Source organism: Siphateles boraxobius, unplaced genomic scaffold (genome assembly GCF_051911475.1).
Source record: "Siphateles boraxobius isolate OS27281-9 unplaced genomic scaffold, OSU_SipBor_1 26, whole genome shotgun sequence".
Classification (NCBI taxonomy): Eukaryota; Metazoa; Chordata; class Actinopteri; order Cypriniformes; family Leuciscidae; genus Siphateles; species Siphateles boraxobius.
This window is the reverse complement of record NW_027508876.1, coordinates 18,449,272-18,470,336: the sequence shown is the minus strand read 5'-3', so window position 1 is coordinate 18,470,336 and position 21,065 is coordinate 18,449,272. Positions and strand designations below refer to the sequence as shown.

Sequence of the window (21,065 nt, the reverse complement as noted above, 5' to 3'; positions counted from 1 at the left end):
CCAAATGTTATTGTGGCCGTTTTAAATAGCTTAATTTATTAATCAATTTGGATGCGGAACTAGGCATGCTGTTACCATGGTGACGTCCTAAACAAACATGGCGGTCAATGTAGTAAAGGGAACTTCATGGTGTGTCATTTAACGTTAGTGTATTTTTAATTTGTGCATTTCGTTTTATATTAGACATATTAGCATTTATGGGACGTTTGTATAACATATCACCATAACTTAATTGCGTTTCAGTATTTACATTTCTTTTCACGACAAAATAATGGCCGATGAAACTAAACCAAAAGCACTAAAGAGCTCTGAACCCTCCATGAACCGACACAAGCCAGCATCAAAGACAACCCAGGTAAGAGAATGACTACTGACCACTGCAATTGATTATTATTTTAACGTTACAACTTTATTCTGTGGAACACAAAATTAGACGTTATGTAGAATTTCAGACATTATATAAATATACATTTCAACTGTCACTAAATAAGTCATATATTTGAGAATGACTGGTTTTGTGTGTACAGGACATTTCTCATCTACTGGCCAGCATATTCAACGACCTTTACACCATAGAGGTGATTGGGAAGGACACTGTTTCTAATCTCAGTAAATCACGCAGAGGAGGCAACAACTACCATGAAAACTATGTGGAGGAGCTTCAACAGGTGGGTCTGTAAGATTTTTTAATGCTTTTGAAAGATGTCCTTTTTCATAGTTTTACAGCGGATTGTAAGGGAAAAAAGAAAATAATCACGAGAAAAAGAAAGCAGCGACTGAAAAGAGCTCTTGCCATAGATGTTTTTGTTATAACATGTCACGTTAAAATACCAAGTATAACGTTATTCTCATGATGTCTTAAAATAAATCATGAAAGAAAATTGTCAGCTCATCCACTCAAACTGACGGATCAGCTTTATTTGTAGGACAACCTTATGATTTGAAATGATTCGTTTCAGCCTTTTTGAATGGAAGTTCCCCAAACAGGAAGTGCCACCCATAATTCAAAACGCAGTAAGGTCGTCAGGAATAAGGTGGATAGGGCACAGCTGATTAGAGTTGTCAAAAAGTACAGACTTCGGTACCAAGTTGGTACTGAAATTTAAAAATTGTGACGCTTTGAGTGGTGTTGAGCAGAATTGTAAACACCTCTGATTGGCCATTGTGTTCACGCGCTCATCGGATATGTTTGTGATTGGCTACAATGATCAACGCACGGGAGTATTTGAGAGCACATGGAAGTTTTTAAAAGTGTTTATAAAAAACGGAAGTAGGAGCGTTTGAAAGCACAAGCAGGTGTCTATCAGCGGACCGGTCAGCATTTGCTGCAGCAGTTGCAGCGTGCTTTCAGAAACCCTCCACCTTCCCCAGCTCCACCTGCATAGATCTACAACATGTAATTAATGTATGCTTTATTGTACAGCAGCAGCATGTCTTACTTGCTCACAGCAATGTCTTACTTGCTCGTGTTTGTACCCGTACAATCCCGTACTTGCTCTGCAGCAGCAGCAATAACCAACCGAAGCAATAGCAATAACCAACAGCAGCAGCAGCAGCAGCGTAGCAGATCTATTACGCCAAGACCAAGCATAAATAATATCAACATTGTCATATCCATTACCATGCCAATAACTCAGAGAGTTGTCATGACAGAAATATTTTTGTGAAAACCATGATTATTATTATATACTTAATTCTTATTCAACGATTTGTATTATCTAAATTATGATTTTTATTTTACTGTTGTGATTTTGTCAGGTGCATTCTGAATACAACAGACGGATTCAGAACGCTGATATGCTGGAGACACACATCATACAGGCCCGTCTGCAAGCTGCTGCAAAAGAGGAGCATAATCACAATAAAATCATGGAAGAAGTGGGTGAGGCTTACCATCAGCTGGGCCTCCCCCCAGGTACATTTCTCTAGTTTTGTTTATTTAAACAACCCATTGTTTTTACTATCCACAGTCAGTTAGTTAAGCCTTGGAATACACCATGTGACTTTTAAAATCTGAGCAGATTTTAAAACACTAGGCATCATACACTTGACTTTGTAAAATGATAAAGAAAAAAATTGGACATCATACATAAATGACTGAGGATCATCCACTACCAGACTTTCAAATCATTCCAAACACATCAAAAATAAAAAATCTGAGCAAAAGTCGTGTAGTGTATTCCAGCCTTTTGTAGCATAAGTAGTCTTATGACACAAAAACCCAACAGAGCAATCCTCTATGTCTTCACAGTTCAATCAGCCTTCAAGTGGTGTGTGGACAGTGAGCTTCTGAGGAGCAACAACTTGATTTGCCCACTGGATTACACAACAGTGCACACCCCAATTGTTAAAAACCCAAAAGGTAATATTTTACCTATAAATAGAAAACTTAGATTACATGTCATGATGATACCGCCATTTTCTTATTTGTTGCAGGCAAGTTCACTCCAGGCTTTGCCCAGCCAACTTTCTCCTATAATATACACATCAACACCGAACTGCAGGATGATGGTTACACTCCTCTCCCCCCACCTGCTCATACGGCCCAGAGCCTGCTGGAACAATCAGAAGAGACACTTACGCTCCCTTCCTCTCCAGACTCCAGCTCCATCAAGAGCACTGAGGTTTTCCCCTAAACATTATTCTGTTTTCCTCATATCAAAAGGATTTTTTCGCAACGTCATCACCTTCTTTAAAAGACTAGACCCCAAATAACATTAATAACAGCATTACTGCCAGTTCACATGTAGATATAACAAGCTATGCAACTATACACTACTATTTTGTTTATAATTATTTTGCTTGTAATTTTAATATTACAATTCATTAAAAAAATTATTGGAATTATTATGATTACATATCACAGTAAGGTTTCATTTGATAACATTATTTAACTATGCTAGTTACTTTAAATTATTTAACTACGTTAGGAACTAAGAATTAACAACACTTCTACAGCATTTATTAATCTTACTTAATGTTAATCTCAACATTTACTACAACATTTTTAAGATCCAAAGCTGTATCTTAACATTAGTTAATGCACTGTGAACTAACATTTTATTAAGTAACATTAAAGGTTAATAAATGCTGTAAAAATGTATTGTTCTTTGTTGTTAGTTAATTCATTAACTAATGTTAACAAACGAGACCTTATTTTAAAGTCTTACCAATATTATAAATAATAAATATACTTTATATTAAAAGGATATAATTGAAAATTATTTTGTCACAATGCAGGATCATATAAATGAACTACAGGCAAGAAGGTGATTTAAAATGGAACAGTGCCCATTCATACCAACTAAAATATGTTCCCTTATACATTCAAATACATTTTAAATTATCCAAACATCTTGATGTTAAAGGGGTGGTTGATTGCGATTTCACTTTTTTCATTTTAAATAGTGTGTAATGTTGCTGTTGGTGCATGAACAGTATCTGCAAAGTTGCTGCGGTGAAAGTTCAACGTAAGCAGAGATATCGTCTTTTAAAAATCAGGTCGTTTAATGCCTACAAAAAAGACTCGAATGGGACTACAACGAGATACTTCCGGGGTTTTATACGTAACTAACCCATAAATTTACATCAACCCTCCCTCCCGGAATATGCGAAAAAGGGGGCATGGCCATATTTCTGCAGCTTTGTCGGAGAGTAAGAGTTATAGAGGAGAGCAGTAGCCATGCCGTCGAAAGTGTGTTATTTTCACCCAGCTGTCAGGTCTTCTGTGTTCGGGCTTCCTAAGGACGCTGTAGTTCGTCAACAATAGCTAAAATTTATGTTTATGTTCCAGAAAATTACAATCGTAATTTAGCTCTCTGTGCTGAGCATTTTACGGAAGACAGCTTCCAGAATCTCCACAAACTCAATGCTGGATTCAACAACAAACTGTTACTAAAGCATGAAGCAGTTCCAACTTTAAAACCAGAGGCAGCAGTTGTGGGGCCACAACCAGTAAGTAAGACTCAATAATTTAAAATGCATTTGCAAGTATAATTTTAGACGTAATGTTTTAGTTTTTATCAAGGACGTAAACAAATGCCAGCGCTGGCTTTAGTAGCCACTTAGTTATGCTATTTCGTGTGTCTATGACAAACGTTTGGAACTGAATTTGTAATTATGTACTAATTTTGTAAATATATTTTCCAGGTATACTTAATGATGTAATTTTTCGATTTGATCAAGAACGTAAACCAATGCCAACGCTGTTTGTTAGTAGCCAGTTAGTCTGATGCTATTTTGTGTGTACAAGACAAACGTGTATAAAGTTCAAAAAATTATATGTAATCGCAACAGCTAACTTCAGCTGCTGTTATCAGATGTTTTCACGTTCTGTTGGCATTTTAACACAGTTGCCACATGTACACCTAAAGAAAACGATATACCGAGTAAATAAGTTTTGTGAATAGATAAACGGTTGTTCATTATATCGATAAAACAATAACTTTAAAAAAACGGTATTACTCAGTCATTTATTCAGCTATATTAAATATTTAATCAGGAGAAAACCGTATCTCAAATGTCACGGTATGCGGATATGAACCCAAACGCAGACAGTAATAAATAAAACACGGATTTATTAAACAGACAGAAAACAAAGACCCACGGGGGGGCAAACGAACATTGACAAGACTAGACTAATAAACTTAACAATAACATGAGACTAGAACTAACAGATAGGATACAAACTCTGATCACGGGAATACACAGCTCACAGAACACGATGACAAGATACAAAACGAACAAGCACCAAGTAATAAACAAGGACCTTAAATAAGGGACATCATCACCAGGACACAGGTGACACCAATGAACAATCAAGATTATTAACGAGGAGAACAAGGGGGCGTGGTAAACAACACAACGCAAACACATAGCCCAAAACACAGGCCATGTGTTTGCACACACAACATAAGAACAAATCCTGACATCAAAAGCAAACAAGCAGCAGTAGCATTTTGAAAGAAAATGTAAGTAACAGCGTATCGAAATTCTTATATAATAATAGTTGAATAGAATAATAATAATACAAAAATGTACCATTCAGAAACGTTTTGTAAGAGCCGTGGGGAGGTTCTGCTTGACTCTCTTCATTGCCGCTTTCTGGGTCTGATTCTGGCTCAAACTGATACGCAGTATTGACACCATTATTTACATTTGACCGGAGCACATGCAACTTTCGCTCGTAAAGGTAATGGGCGTGAAGTTTCCAGACAACGTGCGCTACGCAGTTTAGCCAATTGCAACACACCGGCCCAACTAACCAATTTGAGCCCATTGCCTGTTTCTGAGGGAGTGGTTTCATAGAATCAGGAAGTCAAAAAAAATAAAAACACGAAGACATGTTATATTGCACTCCATAAACACAACCACCCGTTTAATGAAAAAAATCTATTATCATTTGGTTTTCTAATTTTTCACCTCAAGCTAGGTGTGGTGCATAAGCCCTCTTGGATGGAGAAGCCCAGTGCTCAGAGTCAGGCAGAAGACAGGGCTTCCCTGAAGCAGCATAAAGACCGACATAAGTTCCTGCACAACCCTCGCTTCCTGCTCCCAAATGCTCAACGTGGGGGAAAGTCTCTTACCATGCCAGGGAAGAGGCCGGAGTATGTAGGAAAGGGCAGGAAAAAGACTGGCAAAGAGAGGTGTGCCACTGCTTTTGATTTTAACATGTTTAACACAATTGTGTACAACAATATTTGAAGGTCCCCCTCATTCACAATTTCTACTCAAAAAAATGTATTTAGAGCTTGGCATTAATAGAAAGATGTATATTAATTATAAAAATAACCAATTAACAAGACATTTCTTGACTTTTAGTTGTTTTAGCTTATTTTCGTGCTTGTTTTGTCTTATTTTAAATAATTATAATTGTTTTGTCAGGTTGAGGCTCCCTGAGAATCACTTTATTTAAGAGACACTCGATATTGAAATGTTTGATGTATGAATTCTATAATCTTCAATAATTAGTTCTATTAATTTAATTTAATTTAATTTCAAACCTTTTTCCCATCTTCCATTGGTCAACAACAAATTGCCTCACCTTTGATTCAATACTATTCTATCAAATTCAAAACAAATTGGTTGACTTAATGGCTTCTGTTTTAATTCCTGAAAAGCTTGTTCTTTGTTATTGCGTTGTTTGCATTTTGGACAGCTTTATTTAGCCATTAGTGCCACAATATTTGTGCAGCTTGGGTAGGGGAAATATGATACACATAAGCACTCAAGACACCGATCACAGTCCATTGTCTGCCTAACACTAATATTACCAGCCATGCAGCCTAAATAGCTTTTTTTATTGATTGTCCTTTATTGACTTTACCGTCTCCAAGCTCACATCAACATGCCAGGTGGTGGGAATCAGAGAGAGCACTGAAAGCTGGATTACAAATGAATCAGTCCTTTGCCTGTGTCACTTGTCTGGCCCTACTGGAATATCTCCAGCCATTTAAATTAGGTTCTTCCTTCACAGCAACAAAAAGAATCACAAGACTGTCAAAATGCCTCTGCTGACTCATTCAGCATTTCGAGTCAACAAGCTTTGTGCAGTTCCTGTTTTCTGCTTCTTGGCAGTCAACAATAGAACATTGTCCACCAAGATTTGATGTTCGAATATTTATGACTGTAGTGTATATTTTAGGTTCTGTGACTGGTCACCATTTTTAAACACCATTTTTACTTGTTCGTTTTTAAATTATCCTGTGGTGTGACAAAATAATGTTTTAAGTGTACAACTGTACAGTATTCTGTCAATTAAGATGTAATTTATCCATTAATATGGGAACATAATATCAGTTAACAGTTTAAATAAATTGTTTGACATTTATTACGGGTCAAAACTTTTACATTCTGGATTTTTACAAGACATTACATGATACGTGATAACTATTCTGTTTATTTAATTGTGTATTAACTTAATGTAAGCTCAAATTGTGGTAAAAAAATTCCTCTTTCTATCTTTTAATATAAGTCCTGAGGGTCCCGCTCCCATCTTCACGGCAAATCCACCTTTGATCTTCTTCACTGACTACAAAGTAGGACAAGTCTATGAGGTATAAAAGCACCTTACTGTATATTTCATTCATTTTGGTCCATTTCAATGAATAATTGTCTTGATTCCACCTTATAGGCATGTTTTTACTGCATACTGCATGTTTTTTACTCTTTACTACATGACTTGTATAGTGTAAATGTTTATAAGTTTTTCCCTTCAGAGCCACTACTGAATGGCTTCCAGTTTGGTATGTTTTCTGTTCTTAATAGTGCCTTCTGTTTCCTGTAGACTGCGGTGGAGTTTAAAAACATTACCGCGACCAGCCGTCACATTCGAATGATTCCTCCAACCTCTCCACACTTCTCTGTTGGTTTGGGTGAGTCTCATGAAAAAGTACCTGCTGACCTCATGAAAGACCCTTTTATGTTGGCAGAAGGTTTCCCTGCACGGTCCCCGCTGAATCTGTTTGGAGTTTTGTAGCAGTACTTGAAGAAAATAGCAGGAATATCTCTGCTAAGTCTGGAATATCACAGGATTCTGACTGAGGAATTATTTAATAAAAATTATGTTGGTGTTTACCCTGCAGCTCCAGGTGGTAGAGTAGGAAAACAGTGACATCTACTGTTAAAAATGTAAAAAATAATAATAATAATATCGGTATACCTAATGTGATTTCAGCTTTTTGGAATCAAGGCAAGCATTATAACAACAAAGCTTTATGTTCAACAGGCAGATTCCCTGGTGAGGGAGGGATTGTTGCTCCTGGAATGAGCTGCCAGTATATGGTGCGTTTTGCTCCAGACTCTCTGGCTGACTATGAGGACGCTCTGGTTGTGGAGACACAGTTGCCGTGTCCTCTCATTGTACCGATAGAGGCCCGCAGATCCCCTCCAATACTCACTTGTGAGTCAAAATAAACATAACTCTTTTACATCTAGATCTTAAAGTGATAGTTCACCCAAAAATGAAAACTCAATGACTGACTTTCAAAGTATCTTCATCTGTTAATGAACGGTAAATAAGGATTAATTTTCTCTTTTCATGTGCCAGTGCCTGCTGTCATAGACTGTGGTTACTGCCTGGCAGGAGGGGTGAAGTTTATGGAGGTTTTATGTCGGAATGAAGGACTGAGTGCTGGAACATTCTGTGTAATGCCTAAGAAACAGTGGCCTGCCTCAAGCCTCAGGGTAAGCATGCAAATGTCTGCATAAAAACTCATAGTTTGGATTCCTTTCTTTGGCAGTATTATTATTTATTGGCTTCCCATAGTTCTCATATTTTCTTATCATACTGTATTGAAAAAACTATAGCAAACTCAGTTTTAGCTGTACATTTTAACTTGAATAGTCAGAATGAACTTACTCTATTTATTGCATGTTATTAATCTATTTTGTTTTATTTTTTTTGAGCTCAGAATTTTCAATCAAAATGTCATAACTTCCTGTGAAATGACAGACTTATGTCATTGGTATATTTTCAGGTGATGTATGTCAGACTTCTCTAATCATTTAGGCCACTGAAACCCCCTCCCGTTTTAACTGCAAGCTTGCATTCAGATGATGATGATGATGATGATACATTATTTGTCCCTTTTAGGGGAAATTTGTTTTGGGCAATACATATCAGAATCAGAAAGAGCTTTATTCCCAAGTGTGCTTGCACACAAAAAAGAATTTACCCTTGGTATTGAAGCTTCCAGTACACACATATAATTATAACAAGATACATAGTCAGAATAAACATACAGATTATGAACATAAGTACACAGTACATGAACATATTTTCATATTTTCCATCTTACAATGTTTCATATGAAGCTGCATAACAAGATAATCACATCAACAACGAAACACAGTCATATCCTTCACACTAGAGTTAAACAGTTTTGCAGCCAAAGGAACAAAATAATTTTTATGGCGGTTGTATCTAGACCATGGGATGCAAAAATGTCAACCAGATGGGTCTTCCTCCATTCAATCAAAAAACGATGGACAGAACCAAGTCCCTGCCCTACATTTTTTTTTCGATAATCCGTTTCACTTGAATGTACGTCACAATATAAAAGATCTGTCTTTTTCTATTACATTGTGACTAACCTTGATTGCTTTTGATCCGTCTTGGTATATTATTATTTACCATCCTGAGAATTAATTTTGATTGTTTGTCTCAGTCTGCAGTGAAGTCTACTTTCGCAGAACAGCCTCCCTTTGCCATCAGTCCATCTATTTTTGGTCTTCTCCCTGGACAAGCCACTGTCATGGAGGTGAGATTTTACTGACTGAAGAGCACAGATTGTGATGCTGACAGTCAATCAACTCAATCAGTAGCAAAAACCAAGAAAAACTTATACATGCTAATCAGTTTCACACATTACCGATATATAGGTCCAGGAGATTCCACATTTTCATATAGTCGTTTAATCTTCTTCTCTATTTTGACTTGATTGATAGCCTTCATACATTTATGAGATAGTATAGCCCATCCGTTCTCTTATTTAGCGACTGTAGTTTTGATTAAAAATAAATGCTTGTGGTTGGCAGAACAGAATTTAGAAGATTTTTAATGGAATTTGGTTTTCTGCAGCTAGAAAGAACTTCTTAGCACTTTCATTTTAAGATGCAGATTTTGTTGTGCATCATGCCATCACCGAAGAAAGACACATTCTGAAAGACTAATAAATATGCTGATTTATGCTACTTATCATACTTTGTGAATACAGTGATGCATAAAGATTGATGTTGCTCAGATTTTAATGAAATAAAGTAATCTGCTAGTCTTTGACTCTGTGTGTTTGGATTTATTTCATTGTTTAGGTTGTGTTTTTCCCCACAACTGCTGAGATCATTTCTCAGGACTTCACCATTGTCTGTGACAACTGTCAAGTGAAGGACATCACCCTTCAAGGTAGAGAGTCAATTCAACCAAACTTAAGTTTGTAAATATGTTAGTAACTGATCCTATGAGATTTGAGACTACATCTACAGTACATTTGACAATAATTTTCAAAACACCCAACTTCCACACTAGCATTTTCAAGCCTTTTCCAAAAGTTTCTCGTCCATACAGAAATGTCAGATAATGCTTAAATCATCTAAATGCTCATTGAGATGATGAAAATAATACAATTCTTCTTCTGGCACAATCATTTTATATCCTTACACTTTCTGGTGTGCCCAGGTCGCACTCTTAAATATAGGTTTGGCATCTATGGTCATTGGTTCCATGAAGGACTTTTAACATCCATAACATTTATAGTGGAAAAAAATGGTTCTTTAGATTATTCAAATGTTCTGTACACTAAGGGAAAAAAAGGGTATTTTAAAACCTGTTCACTGAAAGGTTCTTTGCACAACCAAGAATGGTTAATCTATGACATCACTGCGAAAACCCCCTTTTAGAACCTTTATTTTTAAGAGTGTATGGCCAAAAACACAATTGCCTTTCTGATTTGGTGCAGGATATTTTTCTGTCATCTTTGCAGGAATGTAAAATGAGTATTGTACAAAGTAACATTTATTTTTAACGCCACTATAAAAATGAATAGCAGGGACAACAATGGCGGTATAACCATAGATATCAATGGAAACAATATGTGCCACATGACTAAATGTGTCATTGTTTACAAATACCTTCGTTACCACAGTCCACACTACAAGACAAAAACTGCGTTTTCAAATGGATCCACTTGGGAGATCGTTTTCACAAAGCTCTACTTTTGTAAAATAAAAATGCTATTTTAGTGTGGATGGAATGCCAAAAGTAGAATTTTTTGTACTAATATTTTTTGATATTAATCCAGATTAATCTAGACGTAGACTAAAGCAAAAACCTCAGAAAATATATATGTGTACATGTTTTCATACATTTTCTCAGGGACAGGTCAGCTGGTCACTGTGGAGCTGGTCTCACTATCAGGCGGAGAGGATCAGCCTGAATTTGGGGAGTTGTGTGATATCACAGCTGACCATTTTGTCAGATTCAACCCAACCAATCCAAATTCCACCTTGCAGAAGGCTTTGGTCATAAAAAACAATGCGTGAGCTCCCTGCACACATCTGCTTAAACACAGAATAGTATATACAGTAGAGACTTACTTGTGTGTTTGTAAATCATTACATTGCTTCTGTGTAGACACTTGGAGCTACCATACCACTGGCAGATCATGAAGCCCAACCCTCAATGTTTGTTGCCTGGAGAGGCTCCAAACCCTTCCAGCATTCAGCATCATCTTGATACAGACAGTGTGTTCAGCATCTGTCCAGTTATGGGCATCCTTTCCCCTGCACAGGAACATGAGTTCCTGCTCACATACTGTCCCAAGGATGTACGTATGTGCACTCAAACATATAAACACACTTAGGGATGGTTCACACAGAATGCGTTTTTGCTGTTATAAATGCGAGACACAGGTCTGGATATTTAATATTTGAACTTCTTTTTAAAAAAAACTTACCACATTTGTACAATGACATGTCATGACACTGCAAAAGACACAAGCGCAGCAATTAAAGACATCAATCTAGCGCGTGTTTACATTGAAAAACAATGGAAAAGTAGTGCAGGGGAATGGAAAATATGCATTCGGTGTAAACGGCCCCTTATACACATGTGCACATCTGTACATTCCTCTGAACACTTGTTTCCTCTCTGTTTCAGCTGAAAGACTACCACAGTGTCTGCCGCTTGGTGATCATGGATGTTCCTAATCCTCCCAGAATCAGTGACGATGGGTGAAATATACTGATATTTTAATTTAAAAAATAAATTTAAGATAAATGTAAGAATTTTCAATCAATAAGCACTTGACATGCAGACACTTCTATTTGCTGATTTGCAGGACGTGTCTCGACACACCTCTCCAAGTAAATGATGTGACCGTTTTAGAGGTTGAAGTGAAAGGTTCTGCTGAACCGTATAAGATCCTTCTTGAGCCGTATGCTGTTTTAATACCAGGGGAGACCTACATACACAACACAATCCGCAAGAGATTCAAGGTAGCGCTGAGTCTAGAGGTCAAAATGACTCCAATCTTCTTTCTTAATTTTTTAATTTACAACATGCTTTTATGTTTTGTGTCTGTGTGTTTTAGATGTGGAATCACAGCAAATCAATCATTCACTTTGAATGGGAGCGTATTGTTGACAGTCACGTCATTGAAGTTGAGCCCTCAACAGGAGAAATAGGTCAGAGCATTGCAGTGTATCAGCAAATTAATGTATGAACAGAGATATACACTACCATTCAAAAGTTGGGGGTCTTTAAGATAATTTTTTGAAAGAAATTGATTAAGGAAGGGATTCATTAAATTGGTCAAAAGTGAAAATAAAGACTTGTTTCTTGTTTCTTGAGCACCAAATCAACATATTAGAATGATTTTTGAAGGATCACGTAACACTGAAGATGTCTGAGGAAATGGCTGCTGCCATCACAGGAATATATTACAGTTTAAAACGCTTATTTTAAAATAAGCAATATTACTGTTTTTACAGATTTTTTTATCAAATAAATTACTTCAAAAATAGATCCCAAACAGTTGTGTATAAATAATAGAGTTTTATACATGACTAAAAATAGAGATAATGAATAAACAAATGAATAAATGAATGAATATTAACTAGACATATTGCCTTACATGCTGAACCCGTTGCTTGCTTACAGAGATAAATGAGTGTTTTGACATGGAGCTGGTTCTGACTGGAAGGAATCCTGGTCATTTTAGCTCCAGCCTGCAGTGTCACATTCAGCACCATCCTAAAACTGTAGGACTGGCCATTGAGGTCACGTTTAAGGTCAGAGGTGCACTTTCTACTGATTTAAACTCAGTAGGGTGTGTGGAGGCCACCACAAATGTTCTCCTTAGGAAATTATGTCTTACAATTGAATTCATATGCAGTATGTTTAATATCGTGTCTCAGGGTCCGCATTGCTCAGTGAATGTGCCCAGTCTGGATTTTGGTTTGCTGGAAAAGGGAAATGAGAGCATCTCTACCATCCATATCACCAACAATAGCCTGTCAGATGCTTCCTGGAGCCTAGAAGAACTGTCCCACACCCAGCCGCCCATCAAAGGACTGGTACAACACCATTACACCTCTTAGAAATCAAGTCTAGGGTTTAAACAAAGCCTAATAATAATAATAATAATTATTATTATATATACTATATATATACGTATATATATATATATATATATATATATATATATATATATATATATATATATATATATATATATATATATATATATATATAAAAATAAACTCATATATAAATATATAAAATATAATAGAATATATAAGATATTTTATGATATTTTGATATATTACATAAAATATTATTTGATAAAATAAATATAAAATGATATCATAATAATAATAATAATATACAAACTTAAATATATGTTTACATATTTTGTATTATTTTATACAGTAAAATAACCTGAATAATAATATATATTTTATAAAATAAATATAAAACGATATAATAATAATATATAAACTTAAATACTAATACTAAATACTAATACATACTAATAATAATAACTATATGTATTTTATAAAATTAATATAAAAGGATATAATAATAATAATAATAATCATTATTATTATATTAATACAAAAATTAAGGGTTTTATTTGGTTTTTATGTTATATAACACAAAGTTTTTGTATCTCATTTTCTACATGTGTTATCAGGTGTATATCAGTCCAAATAAAGGTGTGCTTCCTCCCCTGGCGTCCTGCAGTGTGGATGTGGTCTTCAGAGCCCTGTACTGCCATTATTTTGATTCAGTCCTACTGCTTACAGTGCTCAACGGCACTGGATGGTGAGGGAATGAATCACATCATTTGTTGTATTGTACAGATGTCAGTAAGAACTAGAAGAGTATACTACTTTAATGTTACCCTAATGAAAAAGTATTAAAATTGTGTTGTGTCACGTATTTGAGTCAAGGTGTGCATTTGTGTTTGTCTTCAGTCACCTCTCTGTACGGGCAGTCGTCCAGTCCCCTCAAGTGTGCTTGCTGAGCAGCGAGCTGGTGTTTGCTGATCTGTATGTAGGTGTTCCACAGACAAGCAGCGTTACCCTGTTTAACCAAACACTACTGCCAGCCTACTTCACCTGGAGCAAGGTGAGGAACTGACAGTTTATGTAATGTGTTTATCTCAACATGTTTTTAAAATATCTACTAGTTTGGAAAAAAACATGACGAAATAATATTGAACCATAATGTGGTCATACTTACAGAAAATTAAGGGTTTCACTTTATTTTGATGGTCCCTTTTACACATTCTGTTGTCTTATAAGTAACGTTTAACCTTCATGTCTACTAACTCTCATTAGAGTATTTGTAGACTGGTAGGTTTAGGGTTAGAATAAGTTGACATGTAGTTGCAAAGTTACTTATAGTCAGTAGAGTGTCTGTTGGAGGACCATCACAATAAAGAGTTAGCAGATATCAAGCAGACAGTCTACTGATACTCTAATGAGAGTTAGTTGACATGTAGTTGCAAAGTTACCTATAGTCAACAGGATGTTCAAACGGGACCATCAAAATAAAGTGTTACCAAATTAAGTGCCCTTAGTTATTTTTCGTCATTAAATAAGTTTTACAGAAATATGTTTGAAAAAATCATATAAAGTTGCATGGCAGACATGTTGAGATCACATGACTAGACACTTTTTGTCATGGAATAAACAAATCATATTTGTTCTGCATGTGTACTATGCATAATATTTAATTCACTGGGTGTATGTGAAAAAATAAACCAATCTTGGAATTTCTGTCAACCAATCAAAACAGTTCAATATTGCTCTGGTATAATGTTGCGATATTGTACAGATTAGACCAAATAATATAAATCTATATCTATAATAATATAAGGTCTTTTTTAGTCATTCTCAATGTTTTCTCTCCCTCTCAGCTCCACGGTGCACAAGCTCATCTCTGCTCTGTCACCTTCAGCCCCTCTGCAGGCACTTTGGAGCCCAATGCCAAAACAGAAGTCACTGTATCATTCACGGCTCACACTGTTGTACGTACTGCTATTTAATACTCTAACACCCACAGCTTGTAAACTAAATATTTGATGAAATTCAAGCTCCAGTAAAATATATTGTTCCTCACATTATTATAAATGTGTTTTTTCTTAATGTTTTTAGGAGGAACTGACTGAAGTGACTGCGGTTTGCGAAGTAAAAGGAATGGAGAGTCCATTATTACTGGGCTTTTTTTCTAAAGCCAAACCTCTCAGAGTGTCCTACTCTCTGCCTTCTGACTGGTAAAGCCACATTTACGTCATATTAACATTTCTTTGGTTAGTCATTTTATTAGACTTTTTTAAAGAAATCAGAGCATTGCTAAAACCACATTGTGTTCTTCACGGTTACATATTTAGTATTAATTCAAGTGATGACAATCACCAACCAATCACACTGGACTTCACTGAGCATGAGCCAGTCATCATTGGCAAATCAATCGAACGGCATTTGTTGATAACTAATCGCACTGCTATACCTGCTCCGTTCACTGTCGAGGCAGAATACTTTACTGGATACGGTCCTTCACAATCGGATGAAAACTCCGAAAGGTACAGTACAGACAGATTCTGCTTAATTGTTTTTGTGTTAACAAAAAAAGTAAAAAAAATAGACAAATGAACATATTAATATTGCGTTTGGGGTCCCTTTTTTAAATATTTAAAAAATATATATATTTTTGAAAGAAGACTTGTGCTCACCAAGGCTGCATTTATTGTAATACTGTGAAGTATCTTTACAATTTTAAAAAACTTTTTTTTGTGCAATATATTTTAAAATGAAATGAATTCCTGTGATGACAAAGTTGAATTGTCAGCTTCATTACTCCAGTCTTCAGTGTCACATGATCCTTTAGAAATCATTCTAATGGTCTGATTTTGTGCACAGGAAACATTTCAGTAGCACTTTTTTATTTTAATGTGTCCTTATGTTGTTGCATGTTACATATATTTACTATAGTAATAACTATAAATTAAGCATAATTACTTGCACTCTAAACCAAACCATACCCTAATCCTATAGTAATGTAGTTCATTAATATTACTCAACACTTGTGTGATTACACTGAAACAGCGACTCATTAAAATAAGGTGTAACCTTATGTATGTTACAAGAAATGTAACATTTCTTATTATTATCAATATAGAAAACAGTTGTGCTGCTTAATATTTATGTGAAAACCATGATACATTTTTCTTTAATGAATTGAAAGTTTAAAAAGAACAACATTTATTTCAAATAGAACATTAACATTTTAAATGTTGAATAGCATTATAACACTATATAATTTTTAATGATTTATCAATTAAGTTCATATAAAATCATATTTTAGAGTCATTATTTTAATTATTTTAATATAATATAAAGAAACTCTTTTACCCGACGCTTTGGCCTTTTCTTTTAGGAGCAGTGCACCCCTCCATTCTGTCCAGGCCCAAAAAATACAGCAGAAAGCATACGATGGTCAGTGCAACCTAATCCTTTCTGTTCTTTAGCACCATAGAAAGTGAAACATCAAAGTCAAACATGCATTTTCTTTGCTTTCAGAATTTGTAAACTGTCTGCTTTCCCATGGAAGAGGTGCAGCGTTCTTTGTTAAACCAAACAGTGGAATGCTCAGCCCATTTGAGAGTCAAACCATCAATATCACTGCTTTCACCAATATGTGGGGAGATTATCAAGACAATCTTATATGCAAGGTATGTATTTGACAAAACAATGAAACCGTTTAATTCCCCTCTAAATATTTTTGCCTTTCTCAAATCAAACAGCTGTTACAATAAATTCTTATGAATTGATGACATTTTTTAGGTTGGAGATCTAGATCCAACTCCCATTCCTATCCAGATGTCTGTGAGGGGCTGCCCTATTTACTTTCAGATGATTGGACCACAGCCTGACAATCAGAACCAGGGTCCAATTATACGGTCAGTGTTCTTTAGATGTTGCAGTTTACATGCAAAGATTTTTCCTTGATATTTATGATTGACAGGTTTGGAAGCCATGTTTCTGGAGGAGACACCGTGTCACGCTCTTTACGGCTCATTAACACCAGTCCATATGGTGAGCCGTTCACCACATCAAGTTTACAAACGCTTCTCACATTCTTGTTTGATTTTGTTAACTTTTATTTCAAAGCTGCATAGATCACATTATTTTCTGAAACTTCTCAGATATCCGTTTGGATTGGGTGACCTACAACCTGGAGGTCGGTGATAGTAAGTTGATAGATCTGTTGGTTGCATGTGGTGAGCCGTTTCCTCTGAAGGATGCAGATGGCAATGAGGTTGTTGGAGGGCTGGAGTCATCCATCATGTTCCCGTCCACTTGGGATGACAGCCACACCCCCAGCAGAGAAGGAACAAGCTCGACATTCATGACCAAATCCGTGAGTCTAGCCTTAGTTAGCATGGCAACATCCCAAAACAGATTCAGTTCACAATCCAAAAAGTACATTTTCAATTCACTAATTGAAAATGTTTTCTTCTGTTTTATAGGATGATTTCGAAGAGAATGAGGAAGAATGTGATGGAGAGGAGGGCAGTGGGGCTTCTGTGTCTCTGGCTCCAGTGAAGAAGCTGTTCTCTGTTTTTCTGAAGCCTCATGAAGGGAATGTCTCTGACTACCCATACTGCATCACTCCACAACAAACCGTAGGTTATGGGGATCGGCACTGTTCCAGGTCTCCATTAGAATCTTTTTTTATGTACATATCTGGATGTAGAACATTAATAATGAAAAGCTCTGATGGGGGGATAAAAAGCATTTAATTTGTGCTTTAATAAAGGTAGTTCCAGCAGGGGGCAGTAGCACCATTCACGTGTCTTTCACTCCTCTGATCCTGTCATGTTCAGCCAATCAAAGATGTTTGGGTTATGCGTTGGGTTACATGACTCTGGACTCTAAGGTATGTGAGTGTGTGAAATTAAATCCATATATTTTACACTACTGATCATTTCATCCAGTACCCACCCATGTTATTTATCTTGTAGCTTGCGTCACTGACTCAATACAAAGTAGAGAGAGCCCAGGGCTATGAACTAGAACCTTTGAGGCTGGACATGCAGGCTAATGTAAAACCTGCCATGTGAGTTATAGATGTGCTTAATACACATATATTTAATACATATACATTATAAAACAGTACACTAGTAACCACTGTGCCTGTGTGTGTGTGTGTGTGTGTGTGTGTGTGTGTGTGTGTGTGTGTGTGTGTGTGTGTGTGTGTGTGTGTGTGTGTGTGTGTGTGTGTGTGTGCAGTTTGTCAGTGCAGATGGCTGAGGATTCAGAGGTATTGGAATTCACTGCAGCTGCAAGTGATACACTAGACGGAAGATCTCACACACAGGTGCAGTTAATAACAATATGTATCCAGATTAAAGACAAGCCAGTTAATTATGACAGTCCCTGTTGGCGGTGTGAGGGTTTAGCTAGATATTTTTGTCTTTGTCTAAGTGTAGAAGGAATCCATGATCATTCGGACGTTCCAGCTGAAGAACAATACCGATATGGCCTTGAGTTTCAGACTGAGCACACACACCCCATTCTCAGTGCTGAAGCCCCGACAGGCCCTTAAACTGATCAGCAGCTCACCCTCTCACAGACATACACAAGGACTCTCTGGGCCTGGAGATGAGCAAACATCACTTCTGTTGCAGCCTAAACATATCATGCAGGTCTGTGGAAACATATTATACACATTTGAACATATTTGGATAATGTATAGTAAAAAAAAGTGACCTGAAGGACAATTATGGTAACCCATCGAATACGCATTTCAGAATCTTTGCGGAAGTAGTAGGTCATCTGTGTACTTTTCACATACTGGTTTTCGCATAGTAAGGTAGCATAAGATTTCAGATGCACTGATTGCTTTTCTATTTAGTTTTTGCAGCATATTTACAGGTGCTAAATTCCTCAACATTTGTCAGTCTGATCCAGAAATGGTTACAATGATCTTTTAAATTTGCAGGTGAAGGTGGCTTTCCATAATTCAGCTTCACTTCTGACCCATCTGAATGAACCATGTGAGGAATCAGATGCTCAGCTCTCTGCTACTCTTCTGTGCAGTGATGTTGGAGAAAGGACACTACAGTTTCAGCAAAGTCTGACCATTCAGTACAGCAATAACAGCATACAGGTCTCTACACAGGCTTAATTTGCTTCTTTTAAATATCTAAAATAATTTAGTCTCAGAGAAAATACACTTTGTGAGGTGCACAACGCACCATCACCTCCATCTCGTACCCATCTTGTGGGAGTCATATTGTCCTAGAACAATAGCCTCATTCAAACCGGTATTTACCAGTAATTGGTACTTTTAATTTTTTTATAATAAAAAATAATTAATCCTGTGGTTTCAAAGACAAGGATCTAGTCCCAGACTAAAATGCAAGTTTGAGTTGTTTTAACTGAAAGCAACTTGCACTGGCATATCTCAAAATATGTCAATGCCATTGTCAATGCCACCAATAATGTTTTTTTCTAGGGCCCGTTTATAAAAGCTACTTAAATACCCTAATTGAACTAAGGCCTAATACTTGCTTAATCTAAACCCTGTATGTGAAACCAGGGCATAATGTCTTGATGTCAAATTCATCTACATGTAACCATGTTGTAAATACTGTTGTCTTTCAGTCAGTGTCTCTTCATGCTCATCTGGCATTACCGACACTGCACCTGTCCAGCACCACTGTGGATTTTGGCACCTGCAACGTTGGACAAACAACTGTCAAAGAGGTCAGCCTCTACAACAGAGGTGGCTCCTGTAGCTACTGGACCGCACTTACAGGTGAAATGATTTAGCATTGGAGTGGAATGACTATGTACGGTATGAATTAGCATTGACAAACTATAACAGATTGCACCTTTAATCCTATCTTTTATAATGTGATCTTTACTATCATGGTAGTTACCTTGTATCTAGTTGAGCTCATGTTTTGTTTTGTTTCTAGATCCCGAAGGTGACAAGAAAGTGTTCAGGGTGAGTCCAGACTCTGGTGTGTTGAAACCTCTTGGGGATCCACCGTCCTGTAAACAGCTGCTGCAGATCAGCTTCACTGCAAGGTATAGTCTACCTTACTTGATACTCGCAACCAATCACGTTGTAGAAAATACTTAATTCAAGAAATGTATCATATTCTGCAATGGATGAAATAATACCTCAGCTTAGGTTGAGTTTGAAGTTCAATGTTCAGGAATACTGTACTGTATAACTGTATGTGTTTAATCAGATGCAGGCCAGTAATTGAATAAACCTAATGCAGTCTTTCTTAAACTTTATACTAACAGTATTTTCCCCACAGTGAGCAGAAAGAGTTCCAGACAATCATCACAGTGCAGGGGATTCTTGGAGAGACGCCACTTGTTCTTAAGATCATTGGAAGTGGATCATTTGATGGGAGTTTTGTATCTCCAATATCTGACACCTGACAATACAACACTGAGTTCCACATACAAGATAACAGATAACCAAAAATCTTAAATCTTTCTGTATAGACATTCAATGGTTTGATTAAACACTGGTCTCAGTGTACATAAAATATTGTATTTGTGAATTTTTTATTCTTTTAATTATAAAACAGATTAAAGACTTACATAAGAACATAAGCACATTTCCAATGGCCTACTGTATGTTTGCAAATCAAGGATCAAAGGTCAGGTTGTTGTTAAACAGTGATTTAACATATACGTACTACATTGCCATTCAAAAGTTTAGGATTGGCAAGTTTTTAAAAAATAAGTCTCATATTATCACTTACACTGTATTTATTTGATCATATACATTTATTTGATTGAACAGTAATATTATGAAATATTATTACAATTCAAAATAACTGTTTTCTATTTGAATATTTTCTTTAAATGTAATTTATTCCTGTGATGACAAAGCTGAATTTTCAGCATCATTACTCCAGTCTTCAATGTCACATGATCCTTCAGAAAACATTCCAATATACTGATTTGGTGCTCAAGAAACATTTCATATTATTATCAAAGTTGAAAACAGTTGAGCTGCTTAATAGTTT

The 21,065-nt window shown here is 36.2% G+C and overlaps 1 protein-coding gene across 3 annotated transcripts; it reads left to right on the top strand.

The window, feature by feature from the left end:
- Nucleotides 1-108: 108 nt before the first annotated feature.
- dlec1 (DLEC1 cilia and flagella associated protein) lies at nucleotides 109-20,579 on the top strand. 3 transcript variants are annotated; one of them, XM_077244604.1, is made up of 39 exons: nucleotides 109-143; nucleotides 244-355; nucleotides 528-668; nucleotides 1,759-1,915; nucleotides 2,252-2,362; nucleotides 2,437-2,624; nucleotides 5,428-5,645; nucleotides 6,974-7,055; nucleotides 7,286-7,373; nucleotides 7,727-7,900; nucleotides 8,048-8,184; nucleotides 9,168-9,260; nucleotides 9,811-9,901; nucleotides 10,871-11,033; nucleotides 11,129-11,321; nucleotides 11,654-11,727; nucleotides 11,835-11,991; nucleotides 12,087-12,180; nucleotides 12,656-12,786; nucleotides 12,913-13,071; nucleotides 13,692-13,822; nucleotides 13,975-14,128; nucleotides 14,922-15,032; nucleotides 15,160-15,278; nucleotides 15,396-15,587; nucleotides 16,442-16,500; nucleotides 16,585-16,736; nucleotides 16,849-16,964; nucleotides 17,030-17,100; nucleotides 17,211-17,425; nucleotides 17,535-17,694; nucleotides 17,829-17,944; nucleotides 18,030-18,124; nucleotides 18,298-18,385; nucleotides 18,498-18,713; nucleotides 19,010-19,177; nucleotides 19,675-19,828; nucleotides 19,992-20,103; nucleotides 20,343-20,579. In XM_077244604.1, the coding sequence occupies exons 1-39, from the start codon at nucleotides 127-129 to the stop codon at nucleotides 20,467-20,469; spliced, it is 5,136 nt and encodes a 1,711-aa protein (XP_077100719.1). In that variant the 5' UTR covers nucleotides 109-126; the 3' UTR covers nucleotides 20,470-20,579. The 3 variants fall into 3 exon arrangements, with proteins under 3 accessions (XP_077100719.1, XP_077100721.1, XP_077100720.1); XM_077244605.1 differs by lacking the exon at nucleotides 109-143 and having other exon boundaries at nucleotides 146-355; XM_077244606.1 differs by lacking the exons at nucleotides 19,010-19,177; nucleotides 19,675-19,828; nucleotides 19,992-20,103; nucleotides 20,343-20,579 and having other exon boundaries at nucleotides 18,493-18,641.
- The last annotated feature ends 486 nt before the right edge of the window (nucleotides 20,580-21,065 follow it).